This window comes from Nematostella vectensis, chromosome 1 (genome assembly GCF_932526225.1).
Source record: "Nematostella vectensis chromosome 1, jaNemVect1.1, whole genome shotgun sequence".
Classification (NCBI taxonomy): domain Eukaryota; kingdom Metazoa; phylum Cnidaria; class Anthozoa; order Actiniaria; family Edwardsiidae; genus Nematostella; species Nematostella vectensis.
Window position 1 is genome coordinate 8,399,972 of NC_064034.1, and position 19,698 is coordinate 8,419,669.

Here is a 19,698-nt window from a genome sequence, read left to right on the forward strand (position 1 = left end):
ATGTCTAATTTTTATACACTCCACACCATTCCATTGAACCAGTCACACGAGGTCATTATACTTACTTGTGCAGCTTGGAGGAACGCCATAATATCCTGTTCCACAAACACATTCGGCCTTACCACCAGCATTTACGCACTCTGATGTACTGTCATTTGCCTGACATGGGTTATTTTCAAGGCAAAAGTCGCGCGCTGACAAAAATGATAAACATTGCATTAGGTTTTACGAAGGCGGGCAAATAAGGCGAATTACACACTAGGCAACCACGTGAGCTTCTGGCGCACGCGCAAGTCCACGTTGTTGTGTGCAGTGTGCCGGGATTTAGCAGCCTGCTAGAAAAAGCTCAACACTTTCTCGCGCGCTAGCGAGTAAAGAAACCTCTGGCGTCGTGAGAGGGTACAATCTCTGCAGTGAGGAAAGACTTGGCGGCAAAATAAGAAAACATGTCAGCGTGCGGCTAACCAGATAACAAAAATAGAGGAACTAGAGGTTTATCTTTCGTTAGGTGACTTCTTTAAAAGACGCGAGTTTGCCACCCAAAATATCACAAGTGAAAGTCGACGATTGCTTTTAAAGCTGTAATGACTGACCTCGTTCACACATGTCTCCTACAAATGCCGAAAGGCAGGTACAGTTAAAGCGGCCGCCAATGTTGGTGCATGTCCCTCCGTTTAGGCATGGGAGGCTGTAGCATGAGTCAGACTCTAAAACAACAGAACGGGCAACAAGCAGCTGCAATTAGTTTGTGGTAATAAAACCATAATAGTACAGAAAAAGTACAGGCGAAGGCTTTACCGTGGACCACAAATAAATAGTAACCGTAGATACAACTACAACGTTTCTCAAAAATTAAGAAATATATAAAAAATAGAAAACAAAACTAAACTGAGAGTTAATAATTAGACATACATTTGAGCAAATTTACAATAACCGTCAAAAATAATCCAAAAATACATCTTCGTACAGGGATACTATGGAATTCTGCATTGTTGAGAAAAAAAGTGCAAATGGCAAATTAAGAAAGACTGACCGTTGCCTATTCTACTGATTATTCGTAAAATAAAGATGGTAAAAATTAAGATGATAAATAAAAAAATGACTACATTCATTTTTAGTAGAACTTAGTTTTTTTAAAAAACATGTATTACTAAGAAATGTCCCCTCCCCCTCACACACATAAACATTTTGTTAACGAACCTCTGCAGATGGCATCTCTCAAAGGGGTACTTATGCTCAACAACTCATCAAACGGTACGACCAATCTTCTTTCTTCAGCCCCTGCCATAATAAGTAACTGCTCCTTGTTGATCAAAGAGCCAACGCCGATACTGAATACAGTGACTCCGACATCACGAAGTGCCTGCGAAGGGGTCTGCACGTCATCTTGTGATAAACCGTCAGTGATGATAATGACAAAGTTCTTTGTGTTTGTTCGCACGGTTTTTAAAACATTGTCTAGTACGAAGGTGAGGGCCTTGCCCGTATTAGTCCACCCTCCAGTGTACGGAATCTTGTCTACAGCTTCGAGAACGGCTTTGTTAGTCAAATGTGTGTCCAGATAAAATTGGGGATATACATCATGATCATACAGAACGGCTGCGATGTGGGCCTGTGATTCAGACACGTTGAAGAAACCAACTATCGTCTTGACGTAACCTTTAACGATATCGAAGTTGTTAGGCGCTTGCTCTTTGATGCTGCTGGAGGCATCGATGACGAACACCACGTTGATCCTCTGTTGGCCGCAGACTGGGCGAAATAAGCAAATATATACGTTAACAACAACTTCAAGCCTTTTGTTGAACTCAATTTGGGATTGGCGAATTAAAAATGTGCCCCTACTTGTGTGGAGAGGTTTTACTGTCATGCCTCCCCCAACAAAAAACAAAAACAAAATAAAAATACAAAAAATACAAATGAGATGTTATATGCAGTGTAGCAGTGAATTGATACAGACGCTAAGCATAATTGGGAAAAAGCTTGTTCTCTCGTCCTTATAGGGCCCGTCTTACTCAAGCACTTACGTTTTTCGCACGTGTTTCCGGCATACTCTACTAGACAGGTACACTGGAAACTGGTATTTGTCGGAGTACAGGTTGCACCATTCTGGCATGGTGCACTATCACACGTAGAGGTAGCTGCAAAAGTAAATGCTGGATATATAACCAAAATTATACACAGAAAACACTTAGACATAAAAATAGACTTTCGACAAATATAAATGTACAACATACAGTATTGGCCCATATAGGGCCCGGGCCCTTTCTGCGAAATATAAACCATACGCACCGTCTTCACAATTGATGCCTCTAAATCCAAGGGCACAAGCGCACTCATACTTGACATCATCAACTTTCGTGCAATTTCCGCCGTTTTTACAAGGGGAACTTGCGCAAGGACTGTCATCTGCAACGTAACTAGTTTTAGCGAATCACATTTTTTGCTATATTATCACAATGAAAAAATAGTTGTGACCTTTACACAAGTATAAATTGCTATAAGCAATTACATTTTATATATCATATACGGTTGCTGCTAATGCTCACCGAACTCGCAGTTTCGACCCGTTTTTCCTTCTGGGCACGTACATTTATACCCATCTACAATGTCATTACAGGTTCCTCCGTTGCGACATGGGGTACTTGAGCAGGGGGCCATTACTATGAAAAGAAAATTGGTATGTAAAATTACGGATATATAGTTAGGTCATTTCATTGATTGGAACGGAAATATGAAAAGATACCTTGACAGATAGTATTCTTGACTTTATTTGCATATTCCACCATGGCGAGCTTGTCGTATTCAACATATTCGAAAAAAGAAAGCTTGCTCGCAATTATCTTCAGGTCTGATTCGGCTTTAGCAGTGTCTGTGCTGATGCCATATACAGTCGCAAGCTTTTTCAACTCCCCAGACACGATTGATACATCGTCGCTTGATTGAGCATGGGCGGTGACAAACGCAAATGCTGGCAAGGACCTGCCGCGTTTCTCCAACACCTCGGTCTTTGTTCTATTCAGGGCAAGGCCAAGATTCCGAGTGGAATTGTCCGGGTATAACACGTCCGTTAGAGCTTCCTTGATTTTTGCATAGCTAAAGTATTGCGTCAGACTGAAGATCACGTAAGGCGTATCGGCATACACGACAAGAGAAGCATGAGCTTCCTCTCTGGAGATGTTGAACATCTGTGTCACAATCTTGACGAAGTTGATACTTTTGTCGAAGTTTGCGCGCCCGATTCTGTCAGTATCTTTTGTTCCGTCAATTACAAAGCCAAGATCTACTTCCTTTTTGCATGCTGAAAACAAAATAAGGGAAATCATTGTTAGACTTACATTTCACCTTAGAAAACGGGCTCTTAAACTCTGCAGGAACGTAGGCAACGCGTGTCATGCAGGTCTATTTTGATCATAGAAATCATTTACCTTTAGTACAGTTTTCTCCGTAATATTCAGGCTTGCACGCACACTTGAATCCCCCAGGAAGATCAATGCAAACCTCTTTTTCTGTACAATTCGGAGAGCTAGTAAGACATTCGTCGATATCTAGAATCCCAAAAACAAACATCATTAAAACGATAAAACTAAAGATATATTGACATTTATCGTCCAATTACTTATTACTACCTTTATTTATCAATTTTTTTGGTTTGTTCGACATTGAATTTATGTTTTCTTAATGCCTACCATTTTGGCACAGTTTCCCAGTGAATCCTATAGGGCAGGTGCAGTTGTACCCAGATAGAAAGTTACGGCAGGTGCCTCCGTTTCGGCAGGGCATAGTTATACAAGGATCGATGTCTAGAAAAAAAAAACAATAACATAATCCATATAAACATCATTGTCATGCTGATGCCAGATTCAATATACATTTACTTTATTATGTAGCCGACCGTTAAACCTACCTCGGCATATTCGCTCTTTTAGAGTGCTCACCACTGTGTCAAGATTATCAAATTCCGTTGTTATCTGGCGATCTTGGGACTTATCGTTTACTAAAGAGGCCAGGTCTTTGACTGAATAGCAGCATCCCAAGCCAACAGCTATGACTTTCACGCCAATATTGTGCAGTTTAGTTGCTTCTGGCAAGACATCGTCTAGTGACTTGCCATCAGTTAATACGACCAGGACGTTTGGAACTGATTCACGAGCTTTTTGGAAGAGCTCTGTGCGGGTAAATTTCAGCGCCGAACCAGTCCTTGTAGCACCTTAAAGAACAAGAACAACAACAACAAAACTTAACATCTAAATATAACAAGAAACATGCTTCATACAAGTATAAATTGTTTCATGAACATTTCTTAATCAACAAGGCCTTTTGGTAGTCTGGCTGCATAAGTTGAACAACGGAATTCATGAATAATAAATACATAAATAGACAGAAAGTTCTTGTTTGTTTTTCGGCTCTACAGATAGCGTTATTTCAAACAAGCACGAGCTGTTTTGAAAAAAAAAACCCAGTGTCAACGAATCATTGCATGGGAAGGTAGGAAGCTATTCAAATGCCAAGACCTAGTGTTTACAGATCCATCACAAAATATGAACACCGACAACTGTCATATAACGGAACAAAAACCGTGTATACGTAGTCTTAATACGTAATATTTAATACGTAGTCTTAATACGTAATCTAAATACTTTCAAGCAATGCCTTAAGACTCACCTTTTCAAGGAAGCATTTAATTTATAATTAGTTTAAAATTCATTTTTTTAATATCACTGTTAATTATACATTACATACATATATATATATATATATATATATCATTATCATATATATATATATATATATATATATATATATATATATATATATATATATATATATATATATATATATATATATATATATATATATATATATATATATATATATATATATATAATTATAATATCGATTTTTATAAATGTAACATTTCATATTAGACACAATGTATTGTCAGGGTGATTTTTAATTTTTAATTGTGTAATGTTTATTTAATTGATATATAATTGTAAAGTGCCTAGGGCAATTATTGATGAGGCGCTATATAAATGCTGATATTATTATTATTATTATCATTATCATTATCATTATCATTATCATTATCATTATCATTATCATTATCATTATCATTATCATTATCATTATCATTATCATTATCATTATCATTATCATTATCATTATCATTATCATTATCATTATCATTATCATTATCATTATCATTATCATTATCATTATCATTATCATTATCATTATCATTATCATTATCATTATCATTATCATTATCATTATCATTATCATTATCATTATCATTATCATTACATTATCATTATTATTATTATTAACTAACACATATATCAGCTTTCCTTGTGCATCTTAGGGAGCTACAAAATACAACACACCAAGAAAATAAAAATATTTATAATGTATATTCTCTATACCTTTATGGTAACCGATACTGCGCATAGCTGACTCAACATTTTGTGGGGTTGTCAAATTTCCAAGTCCGAAAATCATACGTGGAGCATCTCCAAACGCCACCACGCCAATGTGCGTTTCTTCCTTGCTGATGTTAAACGAAAGCGCAACCTTGATCATGAACTCTTTAGTTTTATTGAAGTTACCAGCGCCTGCCCTCTCTATACTTCCAGATTCGTCAAGAAGAAAGCCAAGGTTTAACTTATTGAAGTCACAACCTGAAAACCATAGAATAAGACTAACAAGATAAATATCTGATGGCACTATTTGCTATGGCCGTGTAAACAAATACAAACTTACCGACTTCACATAACTTTCCAACATACTGGTTAGTACATGTACAATTGAAGGAACCAATGCTGTTATAGCATGAACCCCCATTTCGACATGGCATGGCTTCATTGCATTCGTCTTTATCTAGATAAAATTAACCACATTTTTATAACATATTAATGCATTGATATTGCGTTGTGAAAAGTAGCATATTGCATCTTTGAAGAGAGTTTAATCTTAAGGTTATATCCATTTCTAATATCCACGTTGAAAGTGAAAAGGTTTTGTTAAGATTTTGGAAGTTGATGTTCTGATTTAAAATTTCGCTGGAATATTTTTTTTCTAGACTTCGCCATCCTTTATAAGGAAAAGCAGGCCACTGTTTTCCATACAGTACCTTCTGTGCAATTGATTCCTTTAAATCCTTCTTTGCATAGACAGTAGTACTTCCCAGCAGACTCTTTGCACGTTCCACCATTTTGACAGGGCTGTTCTCTAACGCAGAAACCAATTTCTACACATAAAGAAGACTGTTACACTTCCGCAAAATTATTTTAGTATTCGGGTAAAACCAACCAAGTTTATCGATAAAATTATAAATGCCCCAAAAACCATAGTATACCGAATATTATCATACATCAGATCTCACAAATACAATATCATTCATACGGGACATATAAAGTTGCAAAATACAATCGCCTAAAACAGGCTTTCTGTAACTGAATTACAAGCTAAACTATGAGGCCAAGTGACCTGAATATATTCTGAAGTGTGCGTAGTGTTAAGCGTACTTGTTTCACAGTGCACTCCCGTGAAATCGCCAGGGCAGTTGCAGACAGCCAACTTCCCATTAGTTGAGCACGTGCCTCCATTGAGACATGGTGAAACTGAGCAGGGATTCAAGGCTAGGACAAAAACAAAGTTTGGAGTTATGAACATCAATGAACTCTTACTACTGTTATGTTTAGCACCAAGTGAGCACAAAGTCTCGAAGTTAATGCTTCTGTGTCTGTAAAATACCTCGACATATTGCCGTCTTAAGAGTTGTAACGAGTTGACCAATCTGTGAGGCCCTGGCAGTGATGTTCATGTGGTCCATCCTCACTGGTGAGGCAATCTCTTTCATCTGAGCGTTGGAAGAAGATGATCCGAACCCGATCGCATACACAATTACACCGTCGGCCTTTATATCGTATCCAGGAACAGCCGGGTCATCTTGAGATCTCCCTTTAGCTAGGACAACAAGGATCTTAGTGACTCCAGCTCTGGATTTATTTTGAAATACATCCCGGACAGTTGCGATCCCTTTTCCAATGAATTTCTTTGTATCCCCCGGATAGGCTATCGAGTCCATCTCCCTCATGAACGAAGTTTTATCCATGTAAGAATCAAAATTGACTTCAACAGAAGTATCAAGAGAAAAAACAGCCACAGCTACATGAGTCTTCGAGGGTGAGATATCTAATAGCCCAGTAACATCTTTCACAAAGGTTAACAGCAGTCTAAAGTCGTTTAACTTAACTGCCCTTGAGCCGTCAACTAGGAAGGCTATGTCTACTGTGTTGTTGCAACCTATGGAGAGAAAAAAAAAATAATAATTAACGTATGCCACTTGCAATGTACTAAAGTACATATAAGGGAAAGGCAACAATACGATACTTACTGTACTCGCAGTTTTCACCAAAAGTGTCATTGACACAAACACATTCGAATCCACCATAAACATTGACACAATTCTTGTTTGGGATGTCTCCGCACTTTGATGGAACGATAGAGCACTCATCTACATCTGTGATACAAAAATAGTATCTGTCACTGTTATAATGATTATATTATCAACATTACCACCGCAACCATCACCATCGCTGCTATACCATTCTCATTGTTATCATCACCATTACTAGCATCACCCCATTATCATCGTCGTCGTCTCCAATAGAACTATTAACTGATGGAATTTTATCCATCATAACTCCAGATAAAGTATTATACTATATATTCAGAACGAGTTTAAAACCTTTCATAACAAAATTACGAAATGCCCAACAAATTAATTTCTGTATAAAAATAGTTTACCTTCATCACAGTACAGACCAGTGAAATAAGCAGAGCAACTGCACTTGAAGTCAAGGCCCTCATTCATACACGTGCCTCCATTTTGACAAGGTTCAATCGCACATGGCTCTATGGCTGCAATTAAGACAAACATTTGCGTAAATTTTTTATGAGGTGTGACCACCTGCAACCAATATGGACTGCTCGTTAGCTTTAATGATGTGTAAAAATGAATATAAAAATGCGCTCCTTTTATCAATACATACACAAACAAAAACACATTTCTCTAGAGGGAGGGGGGAGTTGCGTAGCTTATATTAATTAACTGTAAAGTAATTATAATTTTACATAGGAAAGCTCTCCATAGAACAATCGTGTGGATGCTTGTGAAACTAATCATAATAAAGAAGGTGAACATTAAATGAGTTATTAAAAAAAAAGAAAAAAAGTAAAGATATATAAGAATGTATTCTTCCATTCAAACACGAAATGAGAACCCTAGAGGGAATATCCTAGTCATATCTATGGGAAAGATTGCTAGATAGTTAGTTTTGATAGTTGTTGACCTGCCACTACGTACCTGGGAGAACTACATTGATGATTCCATCTATGACAACATTAAAGGTTGCATTAATGATAAAGACATGATCCTCGTCTGGGTCTGTTGCGGTTAACTTGAGTTCCGGTAGATAATAATTGTCACCAATCCCACCGCTAAATATAACGACACCGCTTTTACGAAGATCTTGTGCAGGAATATCTACACTGTCATCGGACGCCCTACTTGTAATCATCAGTAGTACTTTGGGAACCAAGGGACGTGATTTATTGAAGATTGTTTGTACTTCTTTCAGTGCCTTGCTAGTATTGAGCTTGCTTACATTCGGATACAGTGCTGTGTCCATAGCAATTTTTATGGGGATAAAGTCATAGTATGTTGTAAGACTGAAAATTGTATAAACATTTTCGGAGAACACGCCAAAAGCTACATTTGTTTTATTTTCTGCAACTGTAAAAAGGGAAGTGAAATTTGTGGCAAAGTCGACTGCATTTCGGAAGCCGTCTTCGGTAATGGAGGTTGATCCATCGATCATGATAACCAAATCAAATTTGGTCTCGCCCATATCTGAAAATAAAGAAAAAATTCCGTTATTATATTAAAGGTAATAATTTACATAGCGAATACTTCTTCCAACCATATAGCAAAAAATGCTTTAAAGCTTTTATGACCATTTTATTTATCCACTACTAAAGGCAGGCCAGAAACAAAATAGTTACTAGAAGTCTAGCCTTTTTTGTAGTGGACGCTCTCTTTTTGTAATATCAGTTTGAAATAATACGATTATATTTTGTCACTTACTGTATTGGCATCGGTCTCCCTTGATGCCTTGTGGACATTTGCAGGTAAATCCACCGTCAGAATTTTCACAAGTTCCATTATTACACCAATCTTGAACCAGACATTCGTTGACATCTAGGCAAAAAAAGTAAAGTCGAAACTACTATGTTAACAAAGTGCCCGGCAAATAGCAAAGCTTCAAAGATGCATGAAAAACTATGAAAGGCGTAAACTTTTTCATGGGTGTACCGATCAATCATAAGTTACACATAAGATTATTTATTTTGTTAAATGTAGTAAAATAAAATATCAAAGGGTTAAAACAACAAAAACAAATACAAAAAAATGAGCATGCAAATGTGAATGCGAACAAGAAATATAGTTTTAAGGGTGGATAGAGAAACGAGCACCTAGGTCATCTACTGTCAAGTTATGATTTGGGGCCAGCGCTTACCAGTGGTACAGTTTCTTCCGGTGTAAGTAATGGGGCATTTACATGTGTAGTCGTTGTTTTGGCGAAAACAGGTCGCTCCATTCTTGCACGGTGATAACGCACATAAGTCGACAACTGAAAATAAAATTGTTAAGGTGTACCTGGCACAGGGATAAAGAATAACGCTGTAGATTGTCCACCTTCAAAACAATGACTAAGCTCCCATCCCCCCGCTCCTCCTTCAGTTCACTCCCACCTTAAAACAATTCTTTTTATTCGAGGTAACTGCAATCACTAGTAAAAAAATTAATAAATAAAACCAGAGTTCAAACAATACAAGGAAAATGTAGTCATTACTATACACAATTTGTAATTAACATTTGCGGGGTAAGTCAGAAATAGTTGAAGGTCGACTATCTTGAATGATACAATCGTCGGACATCCCTCGACAATATATTTACCCTTTCTTTGCTCATTTTAAAAAGGTACAAGATAATTTAATTATGTCCTAGTACCTGCACATATCCGGGCATCAAGGGTAGACAGAATTGAATTCATGTTTTTGAAGTCAACCGAGAAGACATGGCTAGCATCAGGATCCGTCGCGATAGCATCAAGCTCTGCCTTATCATAAGACTCCCCTACTCCGATACTGTAGATCTCGATGCCAATATCACGTAGTGCCTTCGCGGGCTCTGCTACGCTATCGTGCGCTTTCCCATCAGTCAAAACAATAAGGATGTTAGGCACTCCCACTCGTGTTGCTTTCCTGTAGATCTCATCGTTCATGTATTGCAGTGCTCTTCCAGTATATGTCGACCCTTTAGGATAAGGCATTTTGTCAACGGCCTCTAGAACGTCCTTTTTGTTATTGTATTTTCCGAAGGTAAAGATGGTTTGAGGTTTTGAGGAGAATACCACTAAAGCCACTTGCGTATCGAACGTGGAGATCTTAAAGGAGGAAGTCACATTCTTGATAAAATTCCTACATCTTTGAAAATTTTCTGGATCTTTCGCGTTAATGCTGCCTGAACCATCCACCAGAAATGCAAGATTAAACTTCTGCGTCTCACAAACTGTAGAAAAATTACAAAACCATTACTCATTGATCTCTGTCAGCAGCAAAAAGCTTTGTAGAACTTGTCAAACAGACGGGAAGACAAGTTGCTACTAGAATTATGGTTTCGAGATATCAAAACCAGCTTTAAGAACAACTTTGAGAAATACATACACAATATGAAGAATACTACGAAACAAAATTTGCTGGCTCCGTTTACACTTTTAGTATGTGCTTGGAGATTTAAAAGTATTTTAGGAAAAAGGTTTGTTTTGATTCCAAACTTATTGTTGCTTCAAATAGGGTTTGACTGTTCTGTATATTTTTATTCTTTCAACCACGAATTTGTTACAATTTTGTCATTCGTACTAAACATCGTCATCTTCTTAAACACACAATTAATTACAATAAATTTTTTTTTGGAAAATATCAAAACAGTTCGTCATTTGGTATATAATATATCACTGTATTACGCGACGTGTGCATAAAATGGAAATTTCTATTGGCACAGTACTCGTTTAATATGCAAAACTTGGGGAGCTCACAGACGTAAACAAATATAAAAGGAATGTACATCATCACTCACCTATTTCGCAGTCAGCGCCTTTGTATCCAGTAATACAAGTACATAAATAGCCTCCATTAATGTCTGTACAGCCTCCTCTATTTTTACATGGATTTGATAAACACTCGTTGACATCTGAAGAATATATATATTTTTAATTTCTTGAAAGAATCTTATCAATTTAAAGTGCGTTGGATACTTTGTAATAAACAGTTTCACCGGCGGTAATAATTACCAGAATAACATAAAACATGATGTGCCCCATATATTTGAATATAATATAAAATAATAGAATACAAACAATCATACTTATGAGAAAAAAAATTCACGTTTCAGCTTACCTAGGCTGCAGTTAGAACCGGTAAACATAGCTGGGCAGGTACAGTTTCCGCTAGTTGAATTACACGTGCCTCCATTTTGACAGTTACATGAATCCTTAACTGTGGAAAAAGAAATTAAGAAACGACATACATGCCATTTAAATTACTACTTTCATGTTAATAATAAGAACAACGATAATTGAGATCATGAAAACACTGTAACCAGAATGATAATAAATAAATTGCCACTTTTTGCACGCTGATAGCGTACCTATCTCGCAATCTTTTCCAGTGAATCCAGTATGGCAGGCACACGAATAGTCACCCGGAATTGCAACTTTGTTTGTACAGTTTCCATTGTTGTTGCACGGGGAACTTGAGCATGGGTCAGCAGCTAGATATAAAAGGAGAGACTCACAACAGTCATTACAACTTACAAGAGTCATGATATTAGAGTTCAGTCAAAGGGCTTAATCACTAAACAAACAAAAGTTTAACTGAAAAGTAACTTAGTAGCTTTGTTATGGTTGCTGACTTACCTTGGCAGATAAGCTCCTTAAAACGCCTTGTTTCGTTGTGCATGTTAGAATAAAGCATAGATGTTACATGTGAGCTGGATGTGCTTGAAGCAACTGCTCCAAGATCAGCGGATGAAAAATAACTTCCAATTCCAACAGCAATTATTTCTACATCATTAGATTCAATTTTACGAGCGGCCACTGATGCGTCGTCATTTGATATCCCTCCAGTTAGTACTATTAAGATGCGTTTAGATCCAACAAGTCGTAAACTCTGATTGAAGAGCTGAGAATAGGTCACTTCGATTCCTTTTCCAATATTTCGTTCATACTCTGTACCACTTTTAATGACGCTTTGAATAGCATATTCAAGAACAGAGGAGTTGTATGATTGGTCAAAACTGACTTGCTTGTTTCCGCCTTGAGCAAATGTTACCAACCCGAAGCGTGTATCTACAGAAGATACGTTCATTGCAGAGGACAAACTGATCGCCCACTTGAGCACACTTTGAAACTCTTGTCCTGAAACAAAACCTGACGAATCAATGAGCAGCCCCACGTCTAAATCACTCTTGCAGGCTGTGGAGAAAAAAACATGGCAATGAAACAAATGCCGGCCTGATATAGCCTGAAGCTCATTGTTAAGATGCCATTCCTATCTATCTAGCTACTTGATTCTGTGATTTTAATATTGAATTTCCTCGATCCAGATAGCCTGTGATATGGTTTGTCGCTCGGAATTCTCAAAGCAAAATAGCTTTTTGGAGGCATATTAAGTATATTTTGGAGCAATTTACCTTTCGACTGTATGTTAAACTTTGATCTATTCACTTTTAGCTATATAAAATTGAAAGTGAAGGCTAAACTCTAGCCTTCTTTCACAATTGTCTTAAAGGATGAGGATGAAATATATATTGAACAAATTATCTAAAAAGGTCGTTTAATGGATCTACTATATTCTTATTAACCCTATTCAGACTGGGCTTTTTTGAGCTGTCTGTGACTGGGTGGGAAGGGGGGGGGGCTGAAAGGCCCCCCTTCGTATTTCAAAAACTACTTAGACTATGACCATCAAACTTACAGACAATGAGCACCAGCACCACAATGGGCATCTTTACGCCCTATTTTGGGTGTGGTCGGATCAATTATTACGTCACAATGACGTCATAAATACAATGTCTAGCTATTCTTTCACAAATTGCCTAAATTATCAGATATCGGTTTGAAATCATTTTGTATTATTCAGATATATCAAAATCAACCTTTTAACGGCTTAATAATGCAAAAAGGCCATAAAAAACGTTTATAATCAATTTTTTTGAAAGAATTTCCGCCATCTTAGGTCCGCCATCTTGGATTCTTATGATTTTTTTGCAAAAAAAAATCTGGAATTATTACAGAAAAAAGTATTTGCATGCATTTATTACTGCTCATAGTAATGATAAATGCATAATATTAGCTTTTAAAGTGTCATCTAGTAAATCTAGTGACATTTTTAACAACAGCTTTGAGAGAGCAACATTTTCCCACCCCTCCCCCAAATATCCGAGGTAAAAAAATTCTAGCGCTGTTGTAAAACTTGTCACCTCAACAAACTTATAAAGTCATGAGAGGCATAAAGTTTTTGGGAAACCTATGAATTTTGGGAAACCTAAGATTTTAGGCGCTATGGTCCAGAAGCTATAGGGGGGGGGGGGGGGCTTAAAGAGCTCCCCCCCAGTCTGAATAGGGTTAAAACATCTTTAAATTTTAAGAATGCAAAATACCTTTTGTTAAGTTCCCCTAAAAAAAGCCCATGAATAAGCCTTTTTTCGGAATTCAAAGGCACTGCTCTACTATGCTATTTTCAAAACTTACTATAGGTGCAGTTCTTTCCATATTTGCCAACTGGACAAAGACACTGATAACTCCCATATGTATTGTGACACACCAGGCCATCTGCACATAAGCTACTATTATTGCATTCGTCTAAATCTATAATAAAAAACATCAAAATTTCACACACATCAAAACTAAATGGGATAAACATTTTCAATTTTGATTGATAAAGCAGACATGGAACTACATCTTTATATTGCCTCTGACCTGTAGAACAGTCGATTCCTGTAAATCCTCCAATGCAAGTGCAGGTATATCCACTAGACGAACCATTGCAAAGCCCTCCATTGAAGCATGGACTGCTACTGCAGGGGTCAACGGCTGATTTTAAAAGTAAAAAGAAGGAATTTGCTGTATGCTACTTTAGATGGAATAGAGGGGCCTTCGAATGTAAGGAAAAATTCAGCAGGGGTTTAGAAAAAAACTACATAGATCCTCTTTATAGTCAAAGCAATTTATTTTCACTTATCCAATTCAACCCTTATTATTATCTGTATAAGGTTTTGGGGCTACTTGTTTCTTTGTGTACTATAAATTTGTTTAGTAACTTGTTATCGTCTAATAATTTTCTTATTTTAAAAGTAAAATGCCTACATTATATCAGTATGTGATACTCGCTTTAAATCATAGACTATCCTTTCTGTTAAATTCATAATTCTCGGTCATAATAGTTAAAGCGGCATTGTCACCAGTGTACTTCCGGAAGGCCGACGAAAACCTCAACCAACAAAAGACAAAATAATCTATTAGAATCCACGTTATTTCACAGGCCATCCGCCCTAAGTCATCAGTCACATCCTCAAGTACACTCCCAATAGACCCACTTCTTTCACAATTTTAAAATATTTTTTGGCGTTTTCCGTTAAAAATCATCGGAGATTTTTACGTAATCTATCGGAAGTAGACTGGTGACTTTGCGACTTTGATATATACATATATATGTATCAAGCACACGATACCCATTTAATCGCAATAAATAAACAGAAAGACAGACAGACGGACGGACTAACGGACGGACGGGCAGTCTTATCACATTTTTAAAATAAATCTTATAGAACAAGAGTAACAATTTATTTAGGAATATTTTGGCCAATGTTAGCACACATCATTGTGTTAACGCTGCATTGCAGCGTACTATACTCACATTGGATAATTCTTGTGCTGATACCTTTAGCCAGAGTAATCAGTGGACTAGACTTGAAGAGAAAGATGTGGTTTCCATCTGGCTCACTTGCAATATCTATCCACTGACTCCAACTCCTATTGTAGAAACCCCCAATAAATGTTTCAACATTATGTGAAATCTTAAGATCTGCAGCGAGGCCTGTGATGTTATCAGTTGAGGCATTCCCAGATGTAACAATCACCAGAGCCCGAGAAACTTCGCTGCGGGCTTTAAGGAACAGAGAATCGTTTAGGTACTTGAGTGCATCACCAAGATTGATATCTGCTTGACCTTCATATTGCGCCGATGAGATCCCATTGAGAACATTGGGCTTTGTATAGTACTGGCCTAGATCAAACACTGTTGATGTGTTGGTCGAGAACTTGGCCAAGCCTACATGCACAGTCTCTTTACTGATGTTGAAAACATTGGCTATATTTTTTAAAAATTCCAAGGATAGGTTGAAGTTTTCCTGACCCATCGCGGAAGATGACTCAATGAGGAAAACCAGGTCCAATTTGAGTGACGGATTTAACACTATTGAAAGAGAAAGCAATTAGTTTCCGATACTCAGGAATGATACAAAATATATTATACTACCACAGATCTGTGCTTTGCATATTTTATAGATATATGAGATTGAATTGGTATGGTAGGCTGATTCCATAAAATGCGAAAAAGGTTGGCTGATTCCGTAAAATGCGAAAAAGGGGTTTATTTGGTCAATTTTATTCATTTACATCATTAACATCATAACCAGCAACTAAAATTATTCTTGAGAAAATATCAATAGTACAATTTTGTCAGTTACTATTCCCATTTTAACGAGATTTTACAGTAAAGCAAAACCATTTGTCAATAGGTATTCCCGGTGCTTATTTTATGTCCTTGAAACTGGTTAGTGTAGTACCAGTGGAAGACAAGTTTCCTGCTTTACATTTCCCAGTGCTTATCATGAATCTGCAAGCAGCCCTTGCCCGGATTATAGACCAATGACCCTTCGACTTAGAAAGCGCATAAAGAAAGCATCATGGCTACCTCCATAAACCTTACTTTATCCCGTGCCTGAGGTTATCATCAACAGCATATTCAAATAAGAAGGTACCTTGTAGACAATGCAAGCCGATGTAATTAGCAGGGCAAATGCAATCAAATCCTCCTTTCAGGTTGACGCAGGTTCCTCCATTGCTACATGGGTTACCAATACACTCGTCTCTATCTAAAATAATATATAAAAAATACAAGCATTTAAGATTCATATAGAGTCATTGCCTAAAGCTACACGGCTAGACCAGAAATTCTAGAGAAGAACAACAACAGCGGGAGAAACAAACATGGATTGATACCAAAAAGGCATATGAATCAAATCAGCTATGGTATAACATACAACAACATACAACAGCGCTATTTTATCGCTGGTCTCACCATATTCACAATTAGGCCCTTCGTACTCTGGTGTGCAATAGCATATGAAGCTGCCGTTTGTATTTTGACAAGTTCCGCCATTTTGACACCACCCTGGCTTTGTGCACTCGTCAAAGTCTGGAAAGAAAGCAGAGTAAAGGACAAATTGAAATCTAGCAATAAAACAGTTGCAATCGCGTGTGAAACGTTTAGAAAGCGTCATTAAATAATTACTTTATAACATACCCTCTGTGCATGTGTTCCCTTGGTAGTTATCGGGGCATTCACATTTAAAGCCGCCATCGGTGCTTGTGCAAACTCCATTGTTTTTGCAGGGAAAGAGGGCGCACTGATCCACAGCTAGAGACAAAATTATTAGAATACCGGTATGTCAGGCGACGCGATTATCCGGGAACTTAAGTTTTTACGTAGAGAGTCCGTGGTAAACGTCCTACTAAAAAAAACATCTGTCATATATCTCACTATAATCATCGCTAAAATCATCCACTGCAACAATTCAGGGGCGTAGTCGGGATCCCTAATAGACATTAGACGTTTTCTTTAGTATCTTAAATAAATGTCCCATGCATGTACTCTATTTTGGCTTTAAGGTGGTGGACCGTGTCTTCAGAAGGCTACGCTATATGGCTGACGATGTTTAAACGATGTTTAAACAGTACAGTACTTAGATTTTGGAACGATATTTGAATAAGTTTACCTGTGCATATTTGACCTCCCAAATTCTCTGTAATGGAGTTCATTTGTACAAAGTCCACGTTAAAAACGTGGTCCTTATCTGGATCCGAAGAAATTTCCTTTAGTTCGGCTTCATCAGATAGAGGTCCAATTCCCACAGCAAATATCTGTACTCCGAAACTTTTCAGTGCAGCCGCAGGCTCGCTAACATGATCATTCGCAGCGCCATCCGTAAGCACAATAAGAACATTCTTTACTCCCTTTCGTGGGGCTTTTTGGTACACCTCTTCCAATGTAAAAGTCAAAGCTCTCCCAGTGTATGTGGTATAGCCGGGATAAGGCATATTGTCCACTGCTTTACTAATGTCATTGATATCGTTGTATTGTCCAAAATTGAATATCAATTCGGGAGTTGTGGAGTAAACAACTAGCGCAACTTGCGTGTTGGATTCCGAAACCTGAAATGATTTCGTCAGGGTTTTAATGAAATTCTTGAAACGACCATAGTTGTTTGGATCCGCGCCATTTATGCTCCCAGAACCATCGACCACAAATGCGAGATTGAATTGCTGAATGGAGCAAGCTTGGAAGAGAAAAAACATTTACTAGTCAAAATCACAAAACCTTCTCGCATCCTTTTTACGGGGGTTCCAAGTTACCTTGGTTTGCTTTAGTATAGCTAAATAACCGTTATCACAACCCCACGTTGGTAAGCTCTTTACAATAAGTTCACGTTTACAAAAACGTTACAAATTTCATCCATTCAATTACTTAAACAGGTCAGAATGTCAAAGGGCATCTATCTAAACTCAATCCAATTTCTATCAAAAACACGAAAGCTATACAAACTAGAAAAACAAAATCAATACTTGTCAGGATGTTTTTAAATGCTTGTTAAATGTCCAGTGAGACATGCTAGAGCGAGGTGGAAGACTTACCTATTTCACAGTTGACTCCTTTTACTCCAATAGGACAAGCGCATATGTAGCTACCTTCAGTATTTTTACATACTGCTCCATTCTTACATGGATTATCCAAGCACTCATTGACGTCTGAAACAAGAAAAAAAATATCGGAAAGGGCTTTACACTGCAATATTTATTTTCAAAAACAGCAAATCTATGAAAACCTATCGAGGCTTTGAGGGGTAAAGCTCTATTCGAATTGATAATAATGAGACGTTGTATATAACATCACCTTCAGTGCAGTTTTGCCCGGTAAAGCCCACACTGCAACTGCAATTGTATCCATCCGGACTGGGGTTACATTTTCCAAACTTTCCGCAGGGGTCCAAGAAGCATAAATTTGATTCTAAAAATACAATGTTTTATTGGTTAAAACTCTACAAGAAAATAAAATACGGTAGGTAAATGAGCTGTGACATGTTATATGAAGCAAATTTCAGATGTTGACAATAAACAATTTACCATTTTCGCAATTTTTTCCAGAATAACTAGAAGGGCAGGTACACTGGTAGCCTAGAGACTGCGTCAAGTTGTTCATACAGGTGCCGCTATTTCTACAAGGCGAGCTGGAACATGGATCCGCAGCTGCAAAGTAGAAATAAGTACATAATGTTGGTAACTCCTATTCTGTTGTCATTTCTAATTTTATAGTCGTTGGTGTCCGTCCGTTAGGTGCAAAACAACAACAACAATACTCCCATTTTCATAATAACGTTCAAAGTTAAACCCAAAAAGGTATGTCACACAAATTTGTTCTTACCCAGGGCAACGTATCCTAATATCATTATCAACTTGTTTACTGGTATCGAATATTAGCCTCACCTTGACACACCACTTGCTTTGACCATCGTACACTTTGAGATAATTCCATGTACTGACTTGCATTTACTTCTCGTTGAACGTTATATTGCACTAGTTCCTTCAATTGTGATACCACCACATCGTCACCCAAACCAATCGGAACAATCTGTACACCTGCTGCTTGAAGTTTCTGCGCTGGTAGGAATACGTCGTCACTTGATCTTCCTCCAGTTAGAACAAAGAGAACCTTTCCTTTTCCGCTTTGACCCCCGATAGAAAACAGATCTAACACTGCTTGTAAGCCGCTTCCCATATTTCGGATAAACTCATTCGATTGTAAAGCGAGTTTCTCGATAGAATCAACAACGACTGATTTGTTATACGAACTTGTGAAATTGAAATAGATTTTTCCCATTTCAGCAAATTTAACAATACCTAAACGAGTGTTATTAAGGGACACATTGAACGAGTTGGTAAAGGCAATCGCCCACTGGACCACGTGTTGAAAATCTTCTTTTGCGATAAAACTTGAAGTATCTATCAAGATCCCAACGTCATTATCTTTCTTGCAGGCTGAAACAAAAGTATAAAAAAATAATTGAGCACTAGATAATATTGGTTCCGCCATCAGCCCTATAATACCTCCTTTATGAAGCTACATTATTAGTTTTGGATCGAGTTTGCGCTTGCCTGTTTAAATACGGACGCGCGCTATAAAAGGGACTTGCCTAGGGTAAGTCGCCATTACCCCTAGACCTCGTCAATT

The 19,698-nt window shown here is 37.5% G+C and overlaps 1 protein-coding gene across 1 annotated transcript in view; it reads right to left on the minus strand.

Annotated features, from left to right (window-relative positions):
- Positions 1–19,698, minus strand: part of LOC5520461 — a 121,857-nt gene that overhangs the window by 47,752 nt on the left and 54,407 nt on the right. The window contains exons 95-130 of the mRNA XM_048731779.1: positions 18,954–19,505; positions 18,594–18,716; positions 18,364–18,477; positions 18,105–18,218; positions 17,189–17,749; positions 16,717–16,830; positions 16,492–16,608; positions 16,172–16,285; positions 15,046–15,603; positions 14,109–14,222; positions 13,881–13,997; positions 12,045–12,602; positions 11,777–11,899; positions 11,527–11,625; positions 11,207–11,320; positions 10,079–10,639; positions 9,585–9,698; positions 9,152–9,265; positions 8,372–8,917; positions 7,813–7,926; positions 7,400–7,525; positions 6,757–7,308; positions 6,528–6,641; positions 6,134–6,250; positions 5,764–5,880; positions 5,427–5,681; positions 3,908–4,210; positions 3,690–3,803; positions 3,429–3,548; positions 2,747–3,301; positions 2,550–2,663; positions 2,293–2,409; positions 2,028–2,141; positions 1,201–1,752; positions 594–707; positions 66–194 (exon numbers count right to left, since the gene is read on the minus strand). Of these exons, the coding sequence (XP_048587736.1) occupies positions 66–194; positions 594–707; positions 1,201–1,752; positions 2,028–2,141; positions 2,293–2,409; positions 2,550–2,663; positions 2,747–3,301; positions 3,429–3,548; positions 3,690–3,803; positions 3,908–4,210; positions 5,427–5,681; positions 5,764–5,880; positions 6,134–6,250; positions 6,528–6,641; positions 6,757–7,308; positions 7,400–7,525; positions 7,813–7,926; positions 8,372–8,917; positions 9,152–9,265; positions 9,585–9,698; positions 10,079–10,639; positions 11,207–11,320; positions 11,527–11,625; positions 11,777–11,899; positions 12,045–12,602; positions 13,881–13,997; positions 14,109–14,222; positions 15,046–15,603; positions 16,172–16,285; positions 16,492–16,608; positions 16,717–16,830; positions 17,189–17,749; positions 18,105–18,218; positions 18,364–18,477; positions 18,594–18,716; positions 18,954–19,505 (8,454 nt within the window). The remainder of the gene's footprint in view (positions 1–65; positions 195–593; positions 708–1,200; positions 1,753–2,027; positions 2,142–2,292; positions 2,410–2,549; positions 2,664–2,746; positions 3,302–3,428; positions 3,549–3,689; positions 3,804–3,907; positions 4,211–5,426; positions 5,682–5,763; positions 5,881–6,133; positions 6,251–6,527; positions 6,642–6,756; positions 7,309–7,399; positions 7,526–7,812; positions 7,927–8,371; positions 8,918–9,151; positions 9,266–9,584; positions 9,699–10,078; positions 10,640–11,206; positions 11,321–11,526; positions 11,626–11,776; positions 11,900–12,044; positions 12,603–13,880; positions 13,998–14,108; positions 14,223–15,045; positions 15,604–16,171; positions 16,286–16,491; positions 16,609–16,716; positions 16,831–17,188; positions 17,750–18,104; positions 18,219–18,363; positions 18,478–18,593; positions 18,717–18,953; positions 19,506–19,698) is intronic.